General features: G+C 40.1%; 1 protein-coding gene across 4 annotated transcripts in view; it reads left to right on the top strand.

Moving 5' to 3' along the window:
* The window catches only part of NBEAL1 (neurobeachin like 1), a 141334-nt gene that overhangs the window by 26742 nt on the left and 95198 nt on the right, over positions 1 to 19394 (top strand). For all 4 annotated transcript variants that reach the window (XM_032775343.2, XM_032775342.2, XM_075069994.1 and 1 more), the window contains exons 4-10: positions 1524 to 1685; positions 3542 to 3623; positions 4566 to 4693; positions 10914 to 10996; positions 14303 to 14388; positions 16432 to 16738; positions 17971 to 18077. In XM_032775343.2, coding sequence (XP_032631234.1) covers positions 1524 to 1685; positions 3542 to 3623; positions 4566 to 4693; positions 10914 to 10996; positions 14303 to 14388; positions 16432 to 16738; positions 17971 to 18077 — 955 coding nt within the window. The remainder of the gene's footprint in view (positions 1 to 1523; positions 1686 to 3541; positions 3624 to 4565; positions 4694 to 10913; positions 10997 to 14302; positions 14389 to 16431; positions 16739 to 17970; positions 18078 to 19394) is intronic.

Here is a 19394-nt window from a genome sequence, read left to right as displayed (position 1 = left end):
CAGCTGTACTGTATATGAGTACTTTGAGTTCAGCTAGATGGCACTAATATTCTGGAAATATACAATGTTTACATATCTACCAGTGGGCTCTACTTAGGGGAGAGAGTCTCTCTGGTTGGTTTAGCAAACTATATCAATTTCCCCTCTTTTCCTCTGCAGAGATTTCTTCTCCAGTGCTAACAGATACAAATTATTTTGGCCCCAAATACTGCTGTATTTTCCTTTTTAAATATTGGTAGGTATCATCTGAATAGTTGTTCCCCCCCCGTCCATAAAGTTCCACTTTTGGAGTTGGACCTGATTTTGGAGGTTGATTTCTCTCGCTTACCATATCTGGTTCTAACTACAGGCTGTTGCAGGCTGGGTCCTCCAGTTGTTGCCAGCTCTTCATTTTCCCATAACTATTTCCCGTATGTTTCCCTGAAGTATCCTCCCTAGGTCAGACAGCTGACACGACAGAGCATCTCTTCTTCAGCTGAAAGAATGAATGAACAGCTCTTGGACTGAAATGTGTACTCCCTGCAAGTGAGATAATGACAGAAGGAGTCTATAGTAAACATTGCTGCTCCAACCCATCTGAGCATTTCCAGGATGTTATTGAACCAGAATAATCTATGTAGCAGTATTGTGTATTCTGGCCTTGCTGCTGTTTTTGTCTGTAATTTTCTTCTTCTGAGCGCCTCTGATATTTTACACAAATCTTTTGAACATGGGAAGATCAGCTGGTGAGAATGCATGATGGTTCCCTAGGGCAAAGTCTGGGCATGGCAGGACTCTGATACATTGATTGTACCAACATAACAGTATTGTGCTTTCTGTTTCTTTGCTTTTTAAAAATAAGTAGAGGAACAAATCTATTTCCTGGTTTGATCTCCAGAAACAAGTAATGATGGAGCAGTAATTATTAATGCACCAGCCAAGTGCCAGGCATCAGATGGATTGCTGAGGATTTCTGTCTGCCAGACCCCTTATTTTCCAGTTTTCTCACATGTAATAATCCCATTAAATTTCTTATTTGTGTGTTTTGTATACTTAAGATACTGAAAAATTTCACTGTGGATATTTAGTAATTGGGCTTCAGTGGCTACTTTGTAGTTAATATTATATTTATTTAGTTAGCTTTGATCAATACCAGTGATTGTAAAAATTTTTAATAGGGTGGCCCTACCTTAATATACTTGTATCACCTTCTCCTTGATTGGGATTGCAGGATCAGTTCCCCTAGTTTTTTCTGTGGTGACTACAGCAGTTACTTACACGGACAAGTAATGTTAAGAAAACCATTTAATGTATTTTTAGCTGCCTTTCAATACAATGTAGCAGCTGAGAACAAGGAGGAAGAGCCAGCACGGTGTAACCGGGCAGTTTTTTGTGGATTACCAGCAAATATTTGTGAACCACCAATAGCCCCAGTTTAGGAACATGTGTATTATAGTGGCTTGAAACAGTGCACACAAATACACAAAATGTATAAATAAAAAAATCATTTACATACATTAATTATTTTGTGTATTTTTTTAAAGGGTGGATGATGTACCTCCTGGAATATCACTACTTCCTGATAATATTCTGCAGGTCCTGAGGCTTCAGCTGCTGCAATGTGTCCAAAAAATGTCAGATGGACTAGAGGAGGAGCAACAAGCCCTATCACTTTTACTTGTCAAATTCTTTATTATCCTTTGCAGGTATTTATTTCGGTCTGGCTGCTTCTTTCATCAGTGTATTGTTTTGTCTGGAAAATCTTGATTTACTTAAAACGATATAGATAGAGATTCTTAATACACATGCAGTGTGACAAAACGTTGCCCAGTAGAGACAGAGACTCTCCATATTGCAGTCACAACACATGGTATAATGAAAGGAAAAAAACAATAATATGGATAAAGAAGGCCATGATGAGAAAGGGACTGAGTGGAGAAAATGACAGCATATTATTTGTATTGAAAGTTCAAATGTATGTTACGTAACGGAAACAAGATTTTTTTTTTTTTTTTTTTTTTTTAAAACAGTTTGCTAATATGTTTTTGGCCATGAAATAACTTCCAAGGGAACTGTCCAGGGAAAGTTGATTCACATTCTGAACATATTTACATGTCCCTTAGTTTAGGAAAATATTTTATTTTATATTACTGGCATCTTCTGAAACATTTATCTTCTTTTTTGTGCTATTGCTTAACCACATATCAAACAACCATATAAGTAGAGGTCTAAAATGTCCATTCCTCCGAAATTTTAAATTGTTCAGTAACAATTTAGAATACAACAGTTTTATCTCTAACAATGTCTATTTAGGCAGAGCTGCTCTAATTTATACTCTGCGACTGTCCCCTGAGGAATATCTACAAAATGAGCATAGCTCTCTCATTGGCCATGTACACTCCTCACCTCCAATATGTCCCCATGATGTTGTCTAGAAAGGACCCAGCTCTACTCTGGCCAGACAAATCTCCTTTTGCTAGGGATATTCCTCAGGTACCATTTCCAACCTTGTGGTCCTTTCACCCTGCCAGAACAATGAAAAGACACTGTATGGCAAGAGGCAGTTGTGCCCAGATTGCGTTTAAAATTCTAAGGGTATGTCCAGACTACCTGCCGGATCGGCGGGTAGCGATCGATTTATCAGGGATCGATATATCGTGTCTCATCTAGACGCGATATATCGATCCCCGAATGCGCTCTCTTCGACTCCGGAACTCCACTAGAGTGAGCGACGGTAGTGGAGTCGACGGGGGAGCCGCAGCCGTCGATCCCGTGCCGTGAGGACGGGAGGTAAGTCGAAATAAGATATGTTGACTTCAGCTATGCTATTCCCGTATCTGAAGTTGCGTATCTTACATCGACCCCCCCACTCCTAGTGTAGACCAGGCCTAAGGATAAGTTAAGGAAACAATAGTAGCTGTAGCTTCAGATTTCTGTGCTTTGTCAATTTTAGTTAGTCACTGAAAAAATATTCTTTTTTGTCACTGAACTCCTTATTTTAATTCGCATGCCTCAAGGGTTGAGAAGTGTGTTTGTAACATCTACAATATGCAAGCAGGAGTGGTTTTCTTTTGCCATTTATGTTTTAGTGTTCTAAAAATATACAGTCAGATGCCTATCCTTTTAATTAAAAGAAAAAAAACCAGAACTGATAATAGGCCTGTGGAAAACTCGCTCGGGGTTTTAGAAACCATTTGTGGCTAAGCCACCAGTTTTCTTAGTGATGTCAGAGGAATAATTGTTGTCTTTGGTATCAGATTCCATTTCTGAGTTTTGTTTATTTAGAATGCTCTGTGAATCAATTTAACTTCTGAAATCTGAGATTCCAGATAAAACAGACACGACTGGAGCTCTGACTGTACTCTGATTTTCTTCTAGCTGGAAGACACACATGTATAGTATCTTAATGTGAGAGGAATAAACATTACAGTATATTATTTTTGTGGATATTTTTAAAATATTGACATGTATTATTTTATATTGAATGCTAAAAAAAGCTTCAGGGGCCTGTTCAAATAATATTACAATATACAAACAACTATGGCTCATGTTGCTCCTACAGAAATCTGGCTAATGTGGAAGAAATTGGGACTTGCTCCTACATTAACCATATCATCACCATGACTACACTCTACATTCAGCAGGTACGTGGAATTACAACTCTCGTATGTATTGCTTCTAGAAATACAGAACGAGGATTTGAAGGCTCAAGATTGGAAACTAGGGGGTCTGGATTTTCTTCCTAACTCTGCCACAAACTTCTTGTATGTTTTTAGGCAGGTCACGCATTCTTTCTGTACCTCAGTTTTCTACCTTTAAAATCAGAACAATACCTCCCCACGTTACTGCAATGATTTAAGGCTTGTTTTATTTATATATACAAAAGGGCTTTACAGTCCTTAGTTGAGAGTACTCTAGAACAGCCAAGTATTCGGAATTTATACTAAGTTGGATGAGTGTAGAATTTAATGAAAGGCTGAAGAGAAAGCTTAATCATTGCATGTTTATATGTAGCGATCCCTGTTCTTGATCAGTAATGCATTTTTTTCACTGCTTATTTACAAGCATCTGAAAAGCCTTAATGAAACAGTTTTAAAATGTATTCTAGGCAATTGAAATTAAAAGAATTATTTTAGAGGAATTGGTTTCTGTAGTTAGGAGGTGATTTCAGTACTTCAGTTTATGGTGCGTGTTGAAATGTCAACAATACATAGGAAGTATTTGGGTAGGGAATATTTAAAATTGTGGAGATCTGTTCCCCACAGTGTATATGTGAAATTGCCATTAGTGTCAGTGAGTGTTATGCACGTATATCATGAATACAGTAGAACCTTTGAGTTGATGATTATTTTTAATAGATTGTATATTGCATATCTCAGTAAAGCAGAAGGAATTTCTGCTGGGATTTTCAAAGGAGCCTAAGAAAGGCAGGTTCAAATACGCCATTGAAAGTCAGGGAGAATCGGATGCCCAACACCCTAAAGGTCTCTGGAGAATCCCAGCCTTAAGTCTGTTGGTGGACTTGTTTCTTCACAAAATTTGTGTTCCTAGAAGGATTCTGATCATAATTGTTTCTTTTCTCTCAGTTAAAAAGCAAAACTAAAGAGAAAGAAGTGGCAGATCAGTCACCTGTAGAAGATTTTGTAAGACACGCATTGGCTTTTTGTGAAAGTCTCTATGATCCGTATCGAAACTGGAGGCAGCAAATTGCAGGGTATGTGTTTACCTAATATGGTAAATTCTAATACGGTGATAATTTCTTTAAAATGTTACTATAATGATATCTTATGGTTTTAACGCAACCATGGTCACTGGACACCAAGCTGAAATGAGACATAATTACACTGACACACTTGTACTCTTGCATTTTAGCAGCTACTAGCATTGGTAGCACTGAGGACTAGATTTGATATCAATAAGCATTCCCAAAGATATGTTCTATATTGAAAACGTGAATGAAGGAATCAAGAAAGTATCTCTTTGCACCAAAATCAATACTATGAAGCAGACATACTGATAATTATTAGGGTACTGTACTACACTGCCACTAAGAGTACTGGAGTACTAATCTATCACAATTCCATCAAATAAAAACCCAGTTTTTTTATTTGAAAGTTCTGGAGAGAATAGATAGCCAGGGTCCCAGCTGAGGACTTCCTGAGGTACATGTTTAGAAGCAGATTAGTGATGTATGCTATATGCTGGGTTCTCATCACCTGAAATTGTGTATGATTTTTGCTAGAGATGCTACCTGTTCCCTTTTTTAGTACTAAAAATAGAGATTGAGAGGAAATAATTAATCTATTACAAATCCCTACATACTCCTGCTTACTTTTAAAACATTTATTAAACATTTCAAGTATACAAATTATTAGTTACAAAACAGGTGTTGTTTTGTTAGCATTATTGTGGTATTCGTTACCACAGTATCAAAACAAAATTTTAAAAGGCTCTGCATTTAGTTGGAAGCTATTGCACTATGACCTACATAGCTGAATCAAATATGTGCCCAATCTTCATCTGAAAATTTTACTAGTAATAATTTCTTATAGTAGCTTTCCCATTTTCCCGGAAAATAGTGTCTTATGAATCCATCAGTTTTTCCAAGGGATAACAACATTTCCCTATTACAGCTGCCCAAAATATGGGAAATGGAAGGAGATAAGGAGCTCTGTATTGTTTTCCTCCTCTTATCAAATAAGATCCAGTCACAGGAGACCTCAGGCCCTGAGAGGAGTGCTAGTGAAGCTCTGGGTACTTCCAGAACCATGAAGCGTGTTAAGATTCCAACTAAGTCTCATATCTCAGCAGAAAAGGGCTTAGTACCAAAGAATGCTACTACTAAGAGACCGGCTTCACTGGAATCAATCAACTGTGGAAGATGTACCTTTCAGTGGCCAGAAGCTTTTTGCAGATTCCATGGATGACTCATTTCATAACCTACTCTAGGGCAACACTTAAGTCTTCAGGGATATACATGTCTGCAAATAAAAGGAAGTTTAGCCGGTCTCAGTCAGCACAAAGATCCCACCCTGCTCTATTTTCCACCTTCCCTAGGTTACTGGAACCACTGGCTAAGTATCATAGAATCTTAGAATCAAAGACTACCAGGGTTGGAAGGGACCTTAGGAGGTCATGTAGTCCAATCCCTTGCTCAAAGCTGGACCAATTCCCCACTAAATCAACCCATCCAGGGATTTGTCAAGCCTGGCCTTAAAAACATCTAAGGAAGGAGATTCCACCATCTCCCTAGGTAACCTGTTCCACTGCTTTACCACCCTCCTAGTGAAAATGTTTTTCCTAATATCTAACCGAAACCTCCCCCACTGCAACTTGAGACCATTACTCCTTGTTCTGTCATTAGCTACCACTGAGAACAGTCTAGATCCATCCTCTTTGGAATCCCCTTTCAGGTAGTTGAAAGCAGCTATCAAATCCACCCTCATTCTTCTCTTCTGCAGACTAAACAGTCCCAGTTCCCTCAGCCTCTCCTCATAAATCATGTGCTTCAGCCCCCTGATCATTTTTGTTGCCCTCCACTGGACGCTTTCCAGTTTTTCCACATCCTCCTTGTAGTGTGGGGCCCAAAACTGGGCACAGTACCCCAGATGAGACCTCACCAATGTTGAATAGAGGGGAATGATCACGTCCCTCGATCTGCTGGCAATGCCCCTACTTATACAGCCCAAAATGCCATTAGCCTTCTTGGCAACAAGGGCACCCTGTTGACTCATATCCAGGTTCTCGTCCACTGTAAACTGTAGGTCCTTTTCTGCAGAACTGCTGCCTGGCCACTCGGTCTGTAGCAGTGCATGGGACTCGTCTGTCCTAAGTGCAGGACTCTACACTTATCCTTGTTGAACCTATTCAGATTTCTTTTGGCCCAATCCTCTAATTTGTCTAGATCCCTCTGTATCCTATCCCTAACCTCCAGCATATCTACCACTCCTCCCAGTTTAGTGTCATCTGCAGACTTGCTGAGGGTGCAGTCCATGCCACCCTCTAGATCATTAATGAAGATATTTAACAAAACCAGCCCCAGGACCGACCCTTGGGGCACTCCACTTGATACCAGGTGCCAACTAGACGTGGAGCCATTGATCACTACCTATTGAGCCCGATGATCTAGCCAGCTTTCTATCCACCTTATAGTCCCTTCATCCAGCCCATACTTCTTTAACTTGCCGGCAACAATACTGTGGGAGATGGTATCAGAAGCTTTGCTAAAGTCAAGGAATAACACATCCACTGCTTTCCCCTCATCCACAGACCCAGTTATCTCCTCATAGAAAGCAATTAGGTTAGTCAGGAATAACTTGTCCTTAGTGAATCTATGCTAACTGTTCCTGATCACTTTCCTCTTCTCCAAGTGCTTCAGAATTGATTACTTGAGAACCTGCTTCATGATTTTTCCAGGGACTGAGGTGAGGCTAACTGGCCTGTAGTTCTCTGGATCCTCCTCCTTCCCTTTTTTAAAGATGGGCACTACATTAGCCTTTTTCCAGTCATCCGTGACCTCCCCCGATCACCATGAGTTTTCAAAGATAATGGCCAATGGCTCTACAATCACATCCACCAACTCCTTTAGCACCCTCGGATGCAGCGCATCCGGCCCCATGGACTTGTGCTCATCCAACTTTTCTAAATAGTCTTGAAACACTTCTTTCTCCACAGAGGGCTGGTCGTCTCCTCCCCATGCTGTGCTGCCCAGTGCAGCAATCTGGGAGCTGACCTTGTTCGTGAAGACAGAGGCAAAAAAAGCATTGGAGTAGCTGGAGTCTCAAGGACACTGCTAAAGTGAAGTGACTAACCCCAGCCCTGTTGGTAATTTTAGAACAGGGAATGAGTTTAAGTGGTTGAGGTTTTCAAAGAAAAAGCCTGCAACTACCTTGACTGCTTTATCCCAGCCTTCACCATCATGCAAACGCCAGTTTTGCTGGTTTGGTCATGAGACCTGACCACCAAATGACTAGGTTTTCTCAGCTGCATAATACAACCCTGCTTCCTCAATTTGGTCACTGCCTCTCTATTTCATCAAAAATGGGAGGCTATAACATTGGACAAATGAGTATTGGAGGTCATTACTTCAGATTATACTATCCAATTTACTTCCACCCTGCCCTTTCAACCCCTTTCCCCATTCCTTTTCAGGGAACCCCTCTCAGAGCAGTTGCTGACACAGGAGATCTCATCACTCCAGGGTTTAGGAGCCATAGAGCCAGTCCCACTTCAACACATAGGAAAAGGGTTCTATTCAAGATATTTTCTGAAACCTAAGAAAAATTAGGGTTGGAGGCCAATAGTAGGTCTCAGGCAATTGAATAAGCATGTCCAACATTTGAAATTCAGAATGGTGTCCCTAGCAGTTATTCCCTCCTTGCAATTTGGCAATGACTTTGTGACCCTCAACCTCAAAGATGTCTATTTCCACGTAGTGCTTTGTCCTTCTCACAAAAGATTTCTTTATTTCACTTTCAATTGCAATCATTACCGTACTGGATATTACACTGTACCCCCACAGTATTCTCAAAAATCATTGCAGTCATAGCTGCATACCTCTATCATCTAGGAATAACTGTCTTCCCTACCTCAATGACTGGCTCCTCCAGAGTCAGTCATATCACGAGGTATGGTCAAGCAGTTCAAACAAGTTCAGGAAGGCAGGAAGATAAATCTCGAGAAATCGATCTTGACTCCCTACCCAACAAAATGTCTTTATAGAAGCGCTTCTGGATTTGATAATGGACAAAACTCATCTCCCACTTGACAGGTTCCATGCTTTAAAAAAACATTATACAAAGTGTGTATGTAGCAGAGCCCTCAAGTTCCAGCAAGAACATGTCTGCATCTGTGGGACACATGGCAGCTTGTGTTTTTATGACACAAAATACTAGGCTGCATCTTTGATATCTCCAGGAGTTGCTCAGTACTGTTTTATACCCAACAAGCACACACATCTGTATCCAGTCAGGTCCTACAATCACTCACCTAGTGGATGAATCCATCCAAAATTTATGCAGGAATCCTGTTCAGCTGGAATCCCTCTACATTCTTCTTAACACTGGATGCTTACCTTCTGGGGCTGGAGATCCCATCTGGGCCCATGTACAGTCCAAGGCAAATGGCCACAACAGGAACAGCTCTTTCACATCAACCTGTTGAAATTAAGGGTGGTCAGAAATGCTTGCTGCCACTTTCTTCTCTTACTCAAAATCAAGTCCATTAAGATCATCACAACATAGCATGTGTGTAGTATATCAATCAGCAGGGCAGAACACATTCCCCCTCACTCTGCACCGAAGCAATAAAGCTTTGGAACTGGTGCATAGCCAAGCGAATAATCATCTTGGCTTCTTACCTCCCATGGATACAAACATGGCTTCTTACCTCCCATGGCGGATAACCTGAGTAGATATTTATCTCTCGTATTCTCAACAAAATATTCCTAGCTTGTGGATTTCCAGAGGTCAACCTTTTTGCCATAGCAGCAGACACAAAGTGTAGGAAATTCTGTTCTAGATGGAGATTCAATCCCCAATCTCTAGGAGAAGCTTTCCTCATTACATGGTGAGATGGGGTGTACTCCCTACACTGGCCCTGCAAGAGCGGAGTTAGGCCAGGTGGGCCAAATCAGCTGGTTGGTTTGCAAACAGGGGAGCCTTAGGCTGGAGGTAGCTTATTAATGAGAACATCATGTGTGAGGGGCAGGTGGTGCTTCTACAATAGACAGGAAATTGGGAGCAGAGGAGGGGGCGGGGAGAAATCTGCAGTCACTCCCTGGGAGAAGGAAGGAATATTGGGGGACTGCAGAGACAAAGTTGCCTAAAGTTACTCCCTGGGGGAAGGGAGTGAAAAGACTGGCAAACCTAGGGGAGTGGCGAAGGCAAGGATTTATGGAAGCGGCTCAGGGAAAGGCAGCAAGGTGCAGGGAACAGACCGTGGCTGCTGTGTAGAGGGCCCCTGAACTGAAACCTGGAGTAGAAGTTGGGCCCCGGGCTCCCCTGCCAGCCACTGTGGGAGTGGATGTCTGAAATAGTGAATGCCAGTGAAAAAGAGGTAAGATCAGAGTCTAAAATAGGGAAAGAACAAGTCAACAATTACTTAGACAAGTTAGATGTTTTCAAATCGCCAGGGCTTGATTAAATACATCCTAGAATACTCAAGGAGCTGAGTGAGGAGATATCTGAGCCAACAAAAATCTTAATCCCCCCCACACCAAACCCTGCTATTGCAACTTTAAGGTTACAGACTTAAAGAGAAAAAAGTCAAGATATGCAAAAACTGAGGTTTAGAGATTGCATACATTTATCACCTACCCATGTATTACAAAGAAAAAGGCTGACCATTTATCTAGAGGGAACTTAATTGCAACTGATCCACTTCAAGCTCTCAATTTCTTTCTCTGTTCTAAAAACTAAGCTATTTTTTCTGAATTGGTAGAAGATGGAAGCCAGAATGAACAGAGAGAGAGAAGTATGACAGAAGGAATCATTTTGGTTTTATGAGATTAAAATGCTAATATAATCACTGTTGAAATAAAGATTTAAGAGCAGAATCAGTGAGTAATTTTCCTTAAAATTAATCTTTTTTCATAATAAACCCCTAATACAATTTCTTTCCCATTTTCAAATTGCATGGTGTAGAAATTTGGCAGTAAAGTTGGTGGCTTGGTTGCTGTTATTACGATCAAATAACAAATTCCTCTTTTTAAAAAACCAAAACCATGTTGTAAATGTCAAGCCATTTTAAGTGTGGAGCAGCGAACACATGACTATTTGTGACTCAGTTTTCAGGATGAAAACACTTATTCTTTCTTTTTTATCTTGTAGGATAAAGATACTATAGTTTGTTTCTGCAGTGTATTTGTGACCTATTCACAAATAAACATTGGTGTCATCTCTGACTTCTCTCATGTATCATTTTTTTGATTGTAGGCGAATCCTGAGTAGTGTTGAAAAGAGCAGACAGAAGTATAAACCTGCTTCCCTCACAGTGGAATTCATCCCTTTCTTTTATCGTAAGTACTCTTGCCAGTGTGTGTGTGTGTGTGTTACTGATCACCTTTCAAGGAACAAACTTCTTGATGCTATAGTTTCAAGCTTCCTTTCCAAGGAGAGGGCTTATTGAAGTTTGCTCTACCTCTTTTTGTACCTAAGAATTTGGCTTTGTTTGGCATGCCATCATCATGCCATCCTCATCTGTGGTATTGTGGACTTCCTCAGTCTGGATCTTTCAAGCATTTTCATGGTGCAGCATACCATATTTGAATGAAAAGATGGTCTCATGGCTCACGTGCTGTCTCCTATACTGTTGCACATGCAACCTGCCTTTCCATGTGTATTCACATAACATTTGCTGTGGCAACAGCAGACGTTATGGCATGGAAAAGTAATATTAGGAGAGTATTTATGTATTTTCAGTTGCCTCTTATGTGTTTTAGCCACTGGAAACAAGAAAAGCCAGAACCACGTAACCAGCAAATGCTCCTTGGACCATAGTTTGGTAACGTCTGTGCTAAGCTGTGTTTCTTCTGGTCAAGTCATTAAATGTAGCTGTGACAACTGTGTATTTTAGATTTCAAATGTTCTTAGCAGTACAGATGGCTTCAGGAGAAATCAAAAGGGGAGGGCCTCAAGAGGCATGTACTGTATTTTGGTACACCATTACATAGACTGCTGTGTCTAGGACATACAGTAATTGTAGGACACTCTACACAGTTTTGTCCTGTTCTCTAAAGGTAGGAAGAACTATACAAAGGAACTTCGTGGATGAATCATAGAATATCAGGGTTGGAAGGGACCTCAGAAGGTCATCTAGTCCAATCCCCTGCTCAAAGCAGGACCAATCCACAGATAGATTTTTGCCCCAAATCCCTAAATGGCCCCCTCAAGGATTGAACTCACAACCCTGGGTTTAGCAGGCCAATGCTCAAACCACTGAGCTATCCCTCCCAAACTCAACGCTCTGAATTGTTAAATGCCTGCAGCTGCATGCGGCCAAAACATTTGTTGATATCACATAACTGCCAATAACTGCCTTCTCTATTAGTTTATATCTAATGATAGATGAAACCTCCCATGTTCTGCTCTTGTCGGGGTTACTTTTTTTAGTCATCTCTTAGGCTTTGTCTACACTAGAAAGGGTTTGCATGGCACAACTATGCCAGCAAGTGCAGGTGCAGTTTGTACCAGCAAAAATAGTCAGTTCCCCAAACAAAATAAGCTGTACTGGCCAAAGGACACTTCTACTGAGACATCTGTGTCTACATTAGCCCTTTTGTCAACGTAGCTTGTTGGTTAGGGAGGGTGTTTTGTTTTTTTCCCCCGCACTTCTGACTGGCATGGCTATGCTAACAAAACTTTAAAGTGTAGACCAACTGTCTTCTGCCTTCTAAAACAATTTTGCTCCAATTTTGTTCAGATAGTTCTTCATATTAATAATTTACAGCAATAAGGTTTTTCTTTTTATGCATAAACAAGAAAATGATACAGTAACTCCTCACATAATGTTGTAGTTATGTTCCAATTTCCCCATAAGAACTAATGTAAATGGAGGGGTTAGGTTCCAGGGCAGCTTCCCCTACTCTGCAAACGCCAGGGGGAGGGGGCTTAACCCTCAGCCCGCCCACACCACCCCTTCCCCCAAAGCCCCACCCTTGACATGCTTCTTCTCTCCCCCCACCTCCTTCCCCTTTGCTTCGCAGGCTGAGTCCTGGCTCCTTCCTCCTCTCCCTTCTAAACGCCCTAAGCCAGCTGATTTTCCTGTTCAGGAGGCAGGGGGGAGGCGTCCTGAGTCCTCGCTCCTCCCTCCTGCCTGGGACAGTTCACTGGCTTGTTGCATTCAGGAGGGAGGGGGAGCCTGCGCTGTGGGCAGGAGGCGGGGGAGGAGGGGGAAAGCGCTGATCCACAGGGTCTGTGGGGTGGGTGGGGGCGTAGGGAGGCTGCCAGCTGTGGAGAAAGCAGGCAGCCAAACAACGTAAGAGTGGAGCATTGCACAACTTTAAATGAGTATGTTCCCTAATTGATCAGCAATGTAGCAATGAAACAACATTAAGTGGGATGACTTTCTAAGTGAGGAGTTACTGTATGCTGTACATAAAAGTTTAAAAAAAGAAAAAAAAAGCTGCATATGCAATGAATGTAATCTCCCTGTTTTAGGCCCAGATTCAGGAAAGCCTTTTTATTCAGGACAGTGGAGATTGGATTGAATCCAGTGGAGCTTAAGTGCATACCTAAGTGCTGTCCTGATTTGGTACCTTAATGAGTGCTCCCTTACATTTCTTTCTGATAATAAAATCAATAAGTCCTTGTGAACAAATCTCTACAGTTGTCCAGTTCATTTATCCACCCATCAAACATCCTTGAATAGTTGAAGATGAGTTTTGTATTTCCTCATTTCTCATAAGAAGGAATTGATGGTAGAGGCAGTTACTGGCCATTACGCCTCCCCAGCGGGTAAGAGGAACAACTCACATATGAGTCATAGTCTAAGGTTGAGGTGTTTCAGCCTAATCATGGGCACAAACCATGTATTGAAGAGTGTGGATCTGGTATAAATGCTACCTTATGTAAACAATGATTTCAGGTATTTCTTTTTTTTTTCTTCTTTGTATGTATGGCAAAATGCACTAGTATGTAAGAGCAAAAGAGAGTGCTTAGAATGAACTGGGAGAAATAAAAATAGCTACCAAACACTTCATCAGGTTGGAGTACTTCTCCATACATTGTTAAAGTGGGCTGATGGTTTTAATATATGCTTGGCACTAACGTTAAGCTAGTTCCTCTTACATATACGTCGTTTTTTGTTTTAGCCTGCATTGAATTATTCTAATATATTTAATTTGTTTTTTGTTAGACTATTCCGGCATTTTAAAAGTGACATTTTTACTGCTGTCTTGTGACATTATTGGAAGTTTCTTACAGGGCTAATTCCAAACAAAATAATCCTTTGTGGTTTTGGTTGTATCTACTCTGTGTGTCTAAGGTTATTGCTATAGCAACAACTTCCAGGTTAACATTTATTGCTCAGAAAAATTCCTAAGGCTGTTTGTAAGTGGTTTATGTCAAGTTATGGTATGAACAAAGATGCAGGACAATCGGTTTGCGCATACTGCTATTGCAATCAATAGTTTTCCCAGTGACTTTTTAACCGGAGCAAGATCAGGCAGTTTGGGACTGATCCAGCTGCACTGAGCCATTCCATATTGGATTTTTTTTAAGCTTGTTTATATGTGGTACTTCACTTTCTTTTGAGGAGAGAGATGAACAGATATGAGTCCCCTTATTTTGGGATACACAAACAACTTTTTCTCTTATTTCAATAGAATGCTTTCAAGAAAGTGAACATCTCAAGGAAAGCCTGAAGTGTTGCTTGCTACATCTCTTTGGAGCCATTGTAGCTGGTGGACAGGTGAGGAGAATATTGAAAAATATTATAAAGTAATCTCAGCTATTACAATGTGTAGGGTTCATCTTCTGTTCCTCATGTAAACTTTATGGTTTATGGAATATAGGGTATCTATCGAAAGACAAGTGTGTATTGCAGAATGGACTGTATCAACAACTGACTGTGCATTAGTTGGTTGTGTGTGTTACCGGGATTGGGACTCCATTGTGCTTCGTGCTATATAAGACTAGTAAGAGAGAGTTCCTGCCCCAAAGAGTAGTCAAGAATTGTAATAACTGTGTATGCACGTGTGTATGTGCGTTCTCCTCCCATCGACATAGCTATCGCGGAGGTGAATTAACTACACCAATGGGAGAAACTCTTCTGTCGGCGTGGTAGCATCTTCACTGAAGCGCTACAACTACACTGGTGCAGTGGTGCTGACACAGCATTTTATGCGAAGACCTGCCCTAAAGCTAAATATGTTCTTCTTTGCTGGCACAATGAGCATAGTGTACTAAATTAAAGGAGTGTTTGTGTCTGCTAGATGCCAAGAAACTTAGAAAGGAGTACAGGAATAGACTGGAATTGCAGTGTATTTACACTAAATCATTTGGTCTGGCATTGCTGAGGAAGGAATTTGGAGTATACCTGTGCAGCATAAGTGGCACAGAATATATGGATGGGGAAGGGAAAGGGAAATGAGATCAGATGAAGAGTGGGATTAATCACTGGTTTGAATTTAATTTGAACATCAGTCTCCTGTTCAGAATTTCTCAGATATAGCTTGGAAAAAATGTTGCTGTCTGAGCAAGTGATGCTATAATGTGTCATGCCTGTTCTGTCAAATCATGTGATATGTCAGTGTTCAAAAGCAGCCTGTTAGCCAGGACTTGGTATGAGTGAGGACCGTTTTAGTTTTTTTTTTCATAACTGATAGGAGAGAAGTATGGGAATTTCTTTTTTTCTTTGCAAGTCTAGTCCAGTACAATCTGACTGCAAGTTGTAAGAAGACACATATCAAGACAGAATAAGGTACTTTAGTGCTTACCCGGTTTATCTTGTAAAAGGTTAACAGAGAGCACTGTGTCTTTAGAATAGTAATCCAACCTCAAAAAAAGAAAATCAATTCTCCATGAGCAAAGAGAATTTATATGGCCCTCGGTGGCCACTGTAATACAGTATATACTCCAATCATAGATAAAGATTGCTCTGGGTAATACAGGAAGGCTAGTGTTCTTAAAATGTTTATCATTAGTTAATTCTATTTTAGGTTGAAATTCTGAACTAATTGAGAAATTTGGGGATATGTGAAAACGAGTCTGTATGAAAGTCTGAACTTAAACTGTACTCTTAAATTCTGCTAAGGCAAAAGATGTATTACACAATAGAATATGTATGTTATCAATATCACTTTGAATAATTCAAATGCACACTAAAATTAAAAGCCTGCAACCAAAATAAGTATCCCTTTCACGTTGAAATCAATGTGTATTAGACATATAGCTAAAGAATATTAATTTAAAAACAACAATTAAAAAAACCCAAAAATCTTATTTCCCCCGCTCCACCAAACCCTGCTGTTGCAACTTTAAGATTACAGACTTAAACAGAAAAAATTCAAGATTTGCAAAAACTGAGGTTTAGAGATTGTGTATATTTATGTATAAAATGAGTGGATTAATATTACTAGAAAAATATTTTTTACGTTTCTTTCAGAATATTTTTATAAAACTATGTAACCCTGCCATGTCATTAACAGACTTTTTTTTGTCTTTATGTATTCATGTATATATAGTGCCAAATTCTGCTTTTCCCCTGTAAATATACCCTTTGAAGCCATTTGGTCTAATTGAGTAGAATGACCAGGATTTGGCCCAAAATCTGTATTGATCAACGCAATCATAGTTGACTGAGGAGATAAATTAACAATGCTCTTATTAATACTATATTTATTAGGGTTCATATACCTTGCATAACTCAGATTGAAACTTGTTGATTTTAAGTATTTGGAAGAGGCTCGATACCCTCAGATTAAAGTACAGTTGTTTTTGTTGTGGATTTCAGAGAAATGCTCTTCAAGCCATATCTCCTGCCACCATGGAAGTCTTGATGCGTGTTTTGGCAGACTGTGACACCTGGGATGATAGGGATGCTGAGGAAGTGAGCAGGAAGGCAGAGCTGACTCTCAAGTGTCTGACAGAAGTAGTGCATATCCTTCTCACCAGTAGTTCAGACCAGCGGCAAGTGGAGACCAGTACCATACTGGAGAACTACTTCAAATTGCTTAATTCAGACCATTCAGCGTTGCCTAACTCCAGGAGATCTAGGCAGTGGGAGAATAGGTTCATTGCACTACAGATCCAAATGCTGAGTGAGTGATACATCCAGACAATTCCTCTAAATCTGTTCTGTTAAAATTTTCATAATTTTTTTAATGAAGTGATTTAAGCAAGTATAAGTATAATTTATTCAAGTGTGTTTTCACTGTTATTTAGGTAAGAAATTGAATATTTTCTTCATGTTGGAATTGATTCAAATATATGCCAATTTTCTTTTTATTCAAAAAATATTAATCAGAATGTACTGGTTACTCTTTGGTTTTAAGGATGTCAGCCTACAAACAGTTTAGGGGCAGTGAAAAAAGATTAAAAGATCTAGTACCTGTTATGGACTTCCATTTAAAAGTTATCATTTGGCAACAGCTTCCACACAACAGTATTTGAGAGATTGCAGTTAACCCCTATACGATAAAAAGGGAATACCTGGAATATTTGAGCTAATCCAATGTGGCAGATATTTGCAGTTTTTAGTTGTGTAATGGGAATTATTGCATAGAACCATAGAAATGTAGGACTGGAAGGGACCTTGGTAGGTCTCTAGTCCAGTCCCTTGCACTGAGGCAGGACTAAGTTTTGACCATCCGTGACAAATTCTTGTCTGTCTTGTTTTTAAAAACCTCCAGTGATGGAGATTCCACTACCTCCCTAGGTTGCATACCTTAGATGAGACAATAACCTTAAACCATAGGATATAATTCATTGGTTAGCTTTCATTTATGATTTGTATTTTTTAAAGTTGATGTAGAGAATGGGGAGATGTAAATAAGGGCATTTCTTGCCCACCAATACTTTCATTTTCTCAACATTTTGATATCAGTGTGAGATGATACTGACTGTTGGCAAACAAAATAAGACTGCGTCAGAATGTTGAGGAATAACTGGTTGATGAGGAAGCAAATATTTATACATATTTTAAATAAGAAGGTATGCTTCTTATATACGTGAAAATGACAGTTATTTTAAACAGAGCCTCAGAACAATTGAATATATTCCATAGCTGAAGTTTCCTCCAGATAAGTAGATTACATGTTGGTTTCTACTGCTTCAGAATGTTTTTCTGAAGGCCTGGTATTTGATGCTGGAATTCACTTCAGTGTTTATCAAAGCATTCATAATTTTTTATCTGTGGTTCTCAGTGCATAAAATTTTTCCATGGAGCCTTCTATGTAGTGTTTCTAAATTTGTCAGCAGTATAATGTTAAAAAAAGTGCTTAAGGCTTAATGTAAGTATTTATTTTTGTGATGTTTATTTTTATTTTGATAGACACCATCACAGCCATGTTAGACTGCACTGATAGGCCTGTTCTGCAGGCCATTTTCCTTAATAGTAACTGCTTTGAGCATCTCATCCGACTGCTGCAGAACTGCAAGGTATATTCCATTATTAATAACTTCTTATTTCTGATCTCAACAAAATGTTGGGCTTCTTGTAAGAGTTCAGTTGTGTAAATCATCTTTGTATCTTGGCTCTAAATTAAATATAATCCTTATGAGTATCAGGTATTGGACTTGTACACTGACCCGGTGAATGTTTCAGACTCTATAAATATGTGTAATTTATGAAGTAGAAGTACATCTTGTCTTCCAAATATATTAACCATGCTTATATTGATAAGACACTGAGTAGTGAATGCTCACAAATTCTCTTTAGAGTATATACAAGCATTTCTCAATCTGTCCCTAAATTTTGTTTAGCTTGGTGTCAGAATCAATCTTTCCTACCATGAGAAGTCATTTATAACTGTTAGCAGATGGTGGATTGATTTCTAATTTGAGAGATGTATTTCTCCATTTCATAGAATCGTAGAAGATTAAGGTTGGAAGAGATCTCAGGAGGTCATCTAGTCCAACCCCTTGCTCAAAGCAAGACCAACCCCAACTAAATCATCCTAGCCAGGGCTTAGTCAAGCTGAGCCATAAAAACCTCCAAGGATGGAGATTTCACCTCCTCCCTGTATAACCCATTCCAGTGCTTTACCTTCCTCCTAGTGAAATAAATCCAACCTTCACCTCTAATATCCAACCTTCACCTCTCCCACTGCAACTTGAGACCATTGCTCCTTGTTTTATCATCAGCCGCCACTGAGAAAAGCCGAGCGCCATCATTTCTGGAACCCCGCTTCAGGTAGTTGAAGGCTGCTATCAAATCACCCCTCACTCTTCTCTTCTGCAGACTAAATAATCCCAGTTCACTCAGCCTCTCCTCATAACTCATGTGCCCCAGCCCCCTAATCATTTTCATTGCCCTCCGCTGGAGACTTTCCAATTTGTCCACATTCTTTCTATGGTGGAGGGCCCAAAACTGGACTCAGTACTCCAGGTGTGGCCTCACCAGTGCCAAATAGAGGGGAATAATCACTTCCCTTGATCTGCTGGCAATGCTCCTACTAATGCAACCCATCAATATGTGTTTAGCCTTCTTGGCAACAGGGGCACACTGTTGACTCATATGCAGCTTCATGTCCACTGTAATCCCCAGGTCCTTTTCTGCAGAATAGCTGCTTAGCCAGTTGGTCCCCAGCCTGTAGCAGTGCATGAGATTCTTCCATCTTATGTGCAGGACTCTGCACTTGTCCTTGTTGGACGTCGTCAGATTTTTTTTGCCTAATCCTTCAATTTATCTAGGTCACTCTGGACCCTATCCCTACCCTCCAGCACATCTACCTCTCCCCCCCCAGCTTAGTGTCA

The sequence above is a fragment of the Chelonoidis abingdonii genome, chromosome 10 (genome assembly GCF_003597395.2).
Source record: "Chelonoidis abingdonii isolate Lonesome George chromosome 10, CheloAbing_2.0, whole genome shotgun sequence".
NCBI classification, from domain to species: domain Eukaryota; kingdom Metazoa; phylum Chordata; order Testudines; family Testudinidae; genus Chelonoidis; species Chelonoidis abingdonii.
The sequence above is the reverse complement of the archived record's forward strand: the minus strand, read 5'-3'. Positions and strand labels throughout refer to the sequence as shown.